Genomic DNA, 10193 nt, shown 5'->3' on the forward strand with positions numbered 1-10193 from the left:
AAGTTATACATGCAATATTTTAGACGTGGAAATAAATCACTTTTAAATGGATTAATACATAAAACGCAAAATAAAATCAGTTTGTGATGTTAAAATTAGTTGGTATACAATGATAAATTCATAATGTATAAATGGATTTGTTAAATTGCTTATTAGTTTAATGTACAATAAACAAAACTTAAATGTACCGTATTCCAAAACTACAATTCCCATAATGCACTACTGTACGTAACGTTGCAAACACGCCTACGAAAACACGAGAGACGTGTAACTTTTGACAGTTCCGGGAAAATAAAACAGCATTAGCTTGCACAAAGGAAACTGTATCTAATAGTTGACTGAAACGTAAAGAATTAAAGCAAATGTGTTCGCATTGTTGCTCTTGTCAGAACGTAGGCTACATAAAGAAGTTGATAAATAAGTGTCAACAGTATGTTGAGCCGATCTATAGTCGTGCAAAGTCTCAGGAGTATCAGAGATAGATTTTTTGACACAAGACGACATAGAAATGAGCAAAGTGATGGGCCAAGTGATGATGTCGTGGGAGCCTCTCTGGATAATTTGTCGGTAAGACACGAGTTTTACATAATTTTCTTAATTTTTTTTATTTGTTGTATATTTTTAGAAGTTTTTTTTAAATCTGACGATTTATTAAATATGTGTATTTAGGCTACTAGTAGTCACAACATGACTACTATACAGTGTACACTGCATTCTGCAACACTACGCATCATATTTAAAATTGACATCAACGCAAAATTTCACCATATTGTTTAATTCAGTTTTCTATTTGGAGTTATTTTAACGTAATATTTTTTTATGTCTTGTGTGAACAAGCTGATATCATTATACTGAATTGTTTAATACTGTTTTGCATTACAAGTGATAGTAAGAAAATACAATGCTTATTAACAGTGAGAGAAAAAATAAAATAAAAGAGTGGACATATCTCAGATATGCAGACATCATCACAAGCAGTGTTGGGGGAAGTTACTTTTGAAAGTAATGCATTACAATACTGAGTAACTTCCCAAAAAAGTACCTAGTTGTATTACATACATAGTACATAGTTACTTTTTACGGAAAGTAATTTGTTACTTTTAAGTTACTTTTTCACACTGGTCTGAGGCTTGATCTCTTTCAGAACTTGCATTGTATTTTTCTTTGTTCTTTTTTAACTAGAGCTCTGCATTCAATCACACACTATAACCTTCATTTACCTTTAAAAAAAACTAATTAAAAATTTTTTTGAACAACGTTACCTTCTGAGAACTTCCTGACGCTATACATGCCATATATACATACTGCATTCCGTGCCTTGTACTTGTACATGTGTAATGACAATAAAGTTGAATCTAATCTAATCTAATATACAGATTAATGACATTTGAAAGCAATGTGTACTTTTGTATTTTTGTCTACTGTATTAGTTCAGTAAAATCACTGTCCATTGAGACTGTAATCCCCTTACATGTGTTCAAAATAATGAGTACTTACATCACATAAACGTAAGGCTCTGCCATCTTGGTTTCTGTCTGTTCCCGAGGGGAGCACATTCTCTTATTGAGTGCGTGATTCAACGTGATTACACAAATTTCAATTCAGCAAATCATTTTTTTACAACTACAGAAAAGTAATTAGAAAAGTAATGTTATTACATAACTAGAGTTACTTGTAATGCATTACCCTCAACACTGATCACAACACTAAGGACATTACGAAAGTTAACCAAAACTATAAAACTGTGTCATCATAAAATATAACCTAAAATGGTCTAAAAATTTTGATTTCAAAGTCTTTACATTCAGAGCTTTGGACATATTCTTAAAGACATAAGTCAGATCATGCTTACAATAGATGGTTATGACGTATGGAGATTTACCAAGTGAAAGCACCTTGTAATTAATTTCTGATCAGAAAAATAGTAATAGCTGTACAAGGAGAACAGGAGAAAAAACACACAGAGACTGAAAAATCTTTAAAAATGGGAAATGATAAAACAGATGTAGATTTATTTTTCTTTAATTACAAAAGAAAGATACGTTCTCACAAAACAAACCCTCTCAAAGTAGGTTGCAGGGTTAATATCTCTAATGGTTTCCTTTTCTTTTACACAGGATGTAAGTGTTTAAGAAGTGTTTAAAAAGGAAAAAAAAGTCCATTAGTTATTAAATTTAGAGTTCATCACACTTGACATGAACAAAAGTGCATTAAATGATATACAGTAGAAGAACACACACTAAGTTTTCTTGTTTACAACGAATTTTGTAAAGCATAGTGCCTTATTCGATTTATCGAAGTCAATCTCTGAAAAAAAAATGTTATTCACACAAAAATATTAAGCAGAACTGATTTCAACATTGATAATAATAAGAAATGTTTCTTTAAGCAACAAAACAACATGAAGCATGATGAAGTACTGAAGACTAGAGTAATGATACAGAAAAATCAGCTTTGCATCACAGTAATAAATGACAAATTTGTATTTTTATTATTATTAAAAGTAGGAAGAAGGAACAAAAACACCAGCAGCTGTCCAATCTTTTAAACAATCCTCCTTTTTTTCTTATTTAAACACACAGGTTGACATGCAGTTCCTCATCATGACCTTCCTGTCTCCGCAAGACCTCTGCAGACTGGGAGGCACCAGCACGTATTGGCGGTCAATGGTTCGAGACCCCGTCCTGTGGAAGTACTTCCTGCTGCGTGATCTGCCTCTCTGGCAGTCAGTTGACCATTTATCACTGCCTCGGGTCAAGCTCAATAGCTCAGCTGTGCTGGAGGACTCTGAGATGCAGTTTGATTATATGGCAGAGTAAGTGCTTAAAGCTGAGACAGAGGACACTTTGATAACAAAAAATATTCAGCCCTGGATGCACTCTTTCTCTCTGTAATAACTGCATTAATTATAATAACTATAATCATATCATTATAATATATAATTAAAGTTTTTATAAATAAGTATTGCATTAGTTCAGGGGTGTCAAACTCAGTTTCTGGATGGCGGCAACCCTGCAGAGTTTAGTTCCAGCTCTGCTTCAACACACCTATCTGTAGTAGGGATGCACAATATATCGGCGGCCATATCGTTATCGGCCGATAAATTATATTTTTAATGTTATTGTTATCGGTTTGATGTCATTAGGCCGATATCTTTAAGCCGATAGATTACGTAATTGTACAGAACTGCCTGCCTCGTGCATGCGTGAGTCGAACTTGTTCAGACTTGTTTAGTGCACTATAACAGAGCTTTCCTCACATTGTGTATTCCTTTAAAGTTCGTCTTTTCTTCGTGTGGTGTTGCTGTGCGTTAATAACTCAGTAAGTATATTTCTAATCATTGTAGATATGTTTGATAGTGTCGTTGTGTATTTTGGTTTAAATCGCCTCAGTTATAATCAGTTTTAAGTCGCAGTTTAAATCGCACAGCACCTGCAGTTAAAGCTTCAAACTCACAGCGGTTTATTATAAACCTTTTATCGACCCTTTTTCCCGCAATTGACAGCAAGAATATACATAGAAGCGTTGTTTAATTGACAGGCAGCACCTACATGTGTTCAAAAGCATCTAACACGCCAAAAGGCACGAATTGAAAAGGTGTGTTGAATTGAAATACGTGACTTAGGGTCTTTTTTGATGTATGTATCAGTTATGCATCCTTCTTGTGCAGGTCCACGAAAAGGCATGTTTGTCGTATAGGTCGCCTAGTTAAGCATTTCCAGTTGAAGTGTTAAATTGATTCAAGTATATAATGCTGCAGCCTTATTTAGGGTTAGGATTGGGGTTTAGGGTTGGGGTAGGGGTAGATGTTAATAATACACCATAGGTTGGACTCATGTACATGAAAGTAAATAAATCATTCAAAAGCTGCAGGATAATTGTACAGCCCACTTAGAGCTTATGTTCCTGCCATTTGGAGCTGACCTGCCCATTTAGAGTTGGCTCTGACCACAGTATATACCTAACTCAACTCATTATCAAGATTCTACACATTATCCTGTCTTTGTCATTATCCTGTCATGCATTTGTCTTTTGTGGATGACTAGCATTTCTGGGGGACATAAATGAGTTATTGATACTTTAAAAGTGCAACATTCTTGAAATCCCTGTTTTGGATCAACCAATTTTCTATTTCTTCCTTGCAGCTGTCCTTCAGATTTGATGTAACTCATGAAATATGCCCAAATCTGTCTTTAATCTCTTAAGATATCTTCAAATAGGATTAAGCAGCCACCCTGGAGTGTAGAAAATTGTAGGCAGCTCTCTAATTATGATTTCCACTATATATCTCCATCATAGGTGTGCATTATTTTTGATTGAATTCAATTGTCTGCTGTTAATTATTTTTTACTTTCATAATAATGGTTTATGTCTATTAAGGTTGTCGGTAATCCAACACCTGTAACGTTTACTAATATATGCATTTTGGCATGACACCCATAGGTATCTACGTGTCTGCCCAGCCTGTCGAAACCAATGGCGCCATCAGCCCAGGGCAGCGTTTGAGTCTGTGACTTCCTTCTTCCAATCCTTTGTTCCTGTTGCAGAGCCGCAGTTCGCCATGTTCGGCCCTGGGCTTGAGCAGTTAGAGGTTTCCCTAATGAATGTGATGATGAATTCTCCTGAAATTCTGCCCATAGCAGGAATACCTCAACGACAGATTGATGGTACAGTGGGATTACTTTTATTAGATAGATGGTTATTTTTCTTGACTCTGACTGGATTCCTCTGTACTTTTTTCAGGTATCGGATCTGGAATCAGTTTTAAGTACAAAGATCAACACAGATTTAACATTGCAACATTATATTCAAATAACAGGTGATTATTATTTGCTATTATAATACATAATTATGATTATATGTGTTATTTTACTGTAGTTGCATGGCTTTTGGAACAGAATACTTTAAAATAAAAAATGTAAAAGATTTTGCTTTAAAACTTTCAAATATCATTTATTTCTGTGAATGCAAAACTGAATTTTCAGAAGTTATTGCTCCGGCCTTCAGTGTTCAGTGGAATTATTATATTTAATATGCTTGATATTTTTTATTTATCAATGTGTAATAAAAAACTGTTTAATTGTGTTATATTTTACATTTAATGATTTATTATATGATAAATAGAAAGTAAAAAGCAAGAATTTTTTTAAATGTATATGTTTTGTAACAAAAAAATCATTTAAATGTCACTTAAACTAAAGTTTAATGTGTTTAAATTCATACAAAATATTTTTGAATCAATGTAAATGTTTAACTTTCATTTTATAAAAAAAGGACAGCATGTCCATTTTGCTAAATATCTCATTTTATCTTAAGTTTCACGTTTGTTCAGTTAAGTTAGCCCCCTTTGGATAAATTTAACTTATACATATAAACATGAATGGCATTTTTGTAGCACTTCTGCGTTTGACTTTAAATCAATTTCCATGGAAGCTGATGTGTAAATGTGTCACAGAATACATTTTGAATTTATAAATGGAAGTGTTTGTCTTTGATTTAGGATGGAGCGAGAAAGGGCTCGTCTGGAGCACCTCAGTCTGCGCAGTAAAATCTTCGTCTATGAAGAGGACAGTGAGTCCAACGTACCCGCAAGCCTCAACCCCATGTTTAATCAAGTGTGCCAAGCTGTGAATGGATTCATCTTTGTTGCCAATGCTGAGACAGAAAGAGGTTTGACTGTCTTGTTTGAGCTTCATTTTTATAGGCTTGTCCTGGAAAAACATTTTTGTAGACAAATATAAATTGTGCTTGTTTATGAGTTTCTTTAAAGGAACAATTCACTTTTTTGTAATCAGGCTTATTTTACAAGAACCCTAGAGTTAAACCATTCCATTTTACCTTTTTTTTAATCCATTCAGATAAACTCCTCATCTGGCGAGAGTACTCTTGGCTTAGCTTAGCATAAATCATTGAATCGGATTAGATCATTAGAATCTCACTTCATAATTTCCAAAACGTTTGAATAATTTTCCAATTTAAAGCTTGACTCTTCTGTGGTTACACCGTGAACTAAGACCACCGGTCTCGGATGATGAAGAAAAAATAAAAGTTGCTATTTTATAGGCAGATATGGCTAAGAACTATACTATCATTCCAGTGTAATAATCAAGAAACTTTACTGCAGTACCATGCCTGAAACAGGCGCAATTTTACTCTACTAAATTATATTACTCTTTGCAGTTTCTTGATTATTACGCCAGAATGATAGTAGAGTTCTTAGCCATATCTGCCTATAAAAAGCAACTTTTATTTTTTCTTCATCTTCCCAGCAGGCACAGGATGTCAACATGACGTCAGATTGACTTTGTACCCCAACGTTGAGAGGACATTGCATTTTGTTTGGGAATGAAAATCAGGTTGACATTAGAACCAGTTGTCAGGCCAACATCAATGTCCAATGTCCAACCTAAAATCAAGCAAATATCAACTTCTAATGATCTCACAGGTTGTCGTTGTGTTACCATAACATCTATCAGACGTTGGACTTTGGTTGCCATATCGAACAAATAAATATGAATATTTGACGTCTATATGACGTTGGTTTAAGATGTTGTCTTGACGTTGGACTTTCCAACATAATCTAAAATCAACCAAACATCAACATCATTTGATGTCGTTTTTGGACGTCAAAATACATTGTCCTTAGACACTGGCTAGACATTGAATTTTGGTTACCTGATGTCACAGCCTAAATCTAACCTAATATTAATGTCTTATGATGTTGTGTGCCTGCTGCGTTAGTACTCGATGTAACTACAGAGACAAGCTTTTAGATAGGTAAATAGTATTATATTTGTAAGATGCTAATTGTCTGTTCCAATTCAATATGTAATGCTAAGCTAAAAGTGCTCCTGCCAGACCCAGAGATTGACTGAACGGCTTCAAAAATAGTACAACTCAACTCTAGGGCTCAAGTTCTAAGGGAGTTGTAAAATAAGTGTATTTTTTTCAAACATAAATAAATAAAGTGGGGCGTTCCATTAAACAGTCCTGCTTGCTGAAACATTGTAATTGACTTTGCAATTTATATAGCATTCCTCTCGTTTATATATTAATAAAGGAATGGACAAAAGCTGGGAGGAGGAAAGTGCACAAATCAGAGTTATGTTAGAGCCAGCAGTGGGCACTGCGTCCCGTCCTGTCCTGGTGCTCTCCTGCATGTCTAGAGAAACACCAGATGGACACAGGATACATTGTGTGACCGTCGCCCATCAGCTTCAGCTCAGCTCACTTGTCAACCCCTGGATGGTAAGACATCAAAACCAACATGTTTGCTCTTTCAGCTGACATCATCATTTTTATGAGACTTGGCGAAACTTTTCTTTACACACTTGGTTACATGTTTAGGTTTTTTCAAAATTCAGGATATATTTCATATTTCAGGCATATTTCTTTTGTTGCATGCATATGTAAATTTAGAAATAATTAAATCTGGGCACAGAGCTCTTTTTCGTCTGTTTTTAATTATTTTTTCATTATACTGACAATAGGACTGTACAGCATAGTTGTGAAATCTGCACATTAACCACAAAAATTTTCGCATTATCTGTCTTAATCCATCCAGCAAAACCAACTGTCCAAAATTTGTAAAAATAAAAAGAAAACTGTTATAATTATAAGGGGAAAAATTATAATGGAATTTCAAAAGCTGCTGATAGTATTAGTCATGAAACAGTAGCATCTTCATCAGTGATTCCTGTCTCCCCTAATCATTTTCTTTGAAAACTTTTTTTTTTCGAACTCCTCCTAGAACATTCATGTGATTTTTCACCAAATTATACTTGCATAACATTCATTTATTCATTTTCCTTTGGCTTAGTCTCTATTTTAGAGGTCGCCACAGCGAAATGAACCGCCAACTATTCCAGCATATGTTTTACGCATTGGATGCCCTTCTGCCGCAACCCAGAACTGGCAAACTTGCATAACATATATCTGCAAAGCATTGACAATGTTTACTCGAAAGTTGATGTGTCATTGTAGCTCATATTGTCCACATCACATCAGTTTGGTAAAGCACTACCTATTGGTCAAACGTTTTAATGCAACGCATTATATTTCTAGTGATTGTACTCGCACATTTTTTTATTAATTTGTCTTAAAATGTCTTTAAATACTGATTTTCTCTCAGTAAATCCCTCCTATTGTGACTACGTCCTTACGTATATTTTACTTTCGTTGTGCTTAGCTCCTTTGTTGTTTGCAAAAATAATTATTACAAAAAAACTTTAAACATTTAAACAGTAATTATGTGAGGAACTAAATGGAACTGTTTTTTTTTTCTTATTTTAAAGATGTACTCAATCATAGTTCTAGTTGATTATTTGGAAAAGTGGCAGAAGGTAGATGTTTCTGATGAATCATCTGTTGACTTGCATCCCAATCATCACTAATACTGCAGAAGACCTATTGGAACCTGCATGGACCCAAGATTCTCACAGAAATCAGTCAAATCAGTGAAGGAAAAATCATGGTTTGGGGTTAGAGAGGTGCGAGAGATCTGCAGTGTAGATGGCAACATCAACAGCCCATGATGCTGGACATTACATTACAAACCACAGGAGAGGGCAATTAGGAAAGCGCTCCTTCTCATACTTCAGCCTCTACATGAAAATTCCTGAAGGCAAAGAAGGTGAAGATGCTGCAGGATTGGCCAACCTAGTCACCAGATATGAACATTATTGAGCATGTCTGGGGTAAGATAGAGGAGGAGGCATGGAAGATGAATTCAAAGAATCTTGATGAACTCTGGAAGTCCTGCAAGAACGCTTTCTTTGCCATTTCAGATGACTTTATTAATGATTTATTTGAGTCATTGCAGAGATGTATGGATGCAGTCCTCCAAGCTCATGAGAGTTATACACAATAGTCATTCTTTTTCCACTGCATCATGACTGTATATTCTATACTGTACATTATTTCTGTTAAGTGACAAGAAGTTAAATCTGACCTTACTGTCCTAATTACTCATTTAAAATCAAGGCATGCTCATATTATCTAGAGGCATTTGCTTGTCAAATAAGCCACTTCTGATACTAAATGATCAACAAGGAGTCAAGTTATTATTTGTTGTTCCTAAAATTTGAATAGGCTACAAGACTTTTGTCAGGTAATGTACATGAGAAACAATGGTGTTCCAAAATCAAACCTGATGTAAATTTTGTAATGCGTTTGAGATTTGAAGCTTACGACTGGAGCTGGTGATGGTTATTGTGTGTCTGCATCTCAAAACAAAATGTATCATATATACCATTATCAACATCAATCTGTTTTTGTCACACTTTAGGTTCAGGACACGACTGCAGAAACACTGACCGGACTGCTGGATGGCATTGATTGGCTGCTGAGACACTCTGGAGTCAAGCTGTAACCACCAAAACTGATTTATTATTATAATATAACAGGATGCATTTCAAAATCTGATTATCTGAAGCATACTACATACCAATCACACTATTATTAGTTTTTGCACTTCTGTGGTGATCACAGTCATACCATGAAATTGACATAATTCAGTGACTCAAAATGTTTTTTATGCATTGCACTTTTTTGAACTCTTATTGGTTTGTCTCAATGTTGTCTCTTATATGATATATTGGCTATATCATTTATTTTTATATGCATATGTAGTAACTTACACTATAAATCTTGCTGTCTTGTATCTACTACTCTGTTTTCAGAGCTCAACATGACTGAAATTGTTCTAATAATCATGTTGCACACTGTCACTCCATTAAAAATCCTTTTTTTAACACTATAATACTTTTTTATTTTATTAAATAGTGAATTTAAGTCATTTTACTAAATAAACATAAAATAATAAAGAGCACTGTTTAACACTCATGAAATTAAAAAATTAGTCTATTTAAAAAAAAGAGCAGTGTTTCAAAACTGTAATACTCATGTAACATAAGGACTCAAAGAGTTGTCTGTCTTTGCATATGTTTTGGATGTTTGCATCCTGAAATAGTCTGTCAGGAGTTTAAACTGCTTACAGATAATATATTTTTATGATGATGTTGATAAACAGCTGTGTCATGTGAGTGCCATTCACCAGATAAACTAAATCAGAGGTTTAGTCTTCAGAGTATCAGAGACACAGGCTGTAAAGACTCCACCTTCTGGAAAGGGGGCGGAGAGCAGCAGCAGCTCTTTTGCATTTAAAGAAAGTTATTTGTTACATTACAAAAGTG

At 34.5% G+C, this 10193-nt stretch overlaps 1 protein-coding gene across 1 annotated transcript; it reads left to right on the plus strand.

Moving 5' to 3' along the window:
- Positions 1–256: 256 nt before the first annotated feature.
- fbxo4 (F-box protein 4) lies at positions 257–9710 on the plus strand. Its single transcript, XM_056464355.1, has 7 exons — positions 257–567; positions 2583–2815; positions 4444–4667; positions 4744–4819; positions 5501–5670; positions 7061–7248; positions 9287–9710. Exons 1-7 carry the CDS (start codon positions 433–435, stop codon positions 9368–9370), a joined length of 1110 nt encoding a protein of 369 aa, XP_056320330.1. The 5' UTR covers positions 257–432; the 3' UTR covers positions 9371–9710.
- Positions 9711–10193: the final 483 nt, after the last annotated feature.

This window comes from Danio aesculapii, chromosome 8, assembly GCF_903798145.1.
Source record: "Danio aesculapii chromosome 8, fDanAes4.1, whole genome shotgun sequence".
Classification (NCBI taxonomy): domain Eukaryota; kingdom Metazoa; phylum Chordata; class Actinopteri; order Cypriniformes; family Danionidae; genus Danio; species Danio aesculapii.

Excerpts from the sequence above, each read along its gene's own strand:
- fbxo4 (XM_056464355.1), top strand. The coding sequence starts at position 433 with ATGTTGAGCCGATCTATAGTCGTGCAAAGTCTCAGGAGTATCAGAGAT. Across the intron at positions 568-2,582 it reads CCTCTCTGGATAATTTGTCG|GTTGACATGCAGTTCCTCAT; the intron begins GTAAGACACGAG and ends TTAAACACACAG. Across the intron at positions 4,820-5,500 it reads ACATTATATTCAAATAACAG|GATGGAGCGAGAAAGGGCTC; the intron begins GTGATTATTATT and ends TCTTTGATTTAG.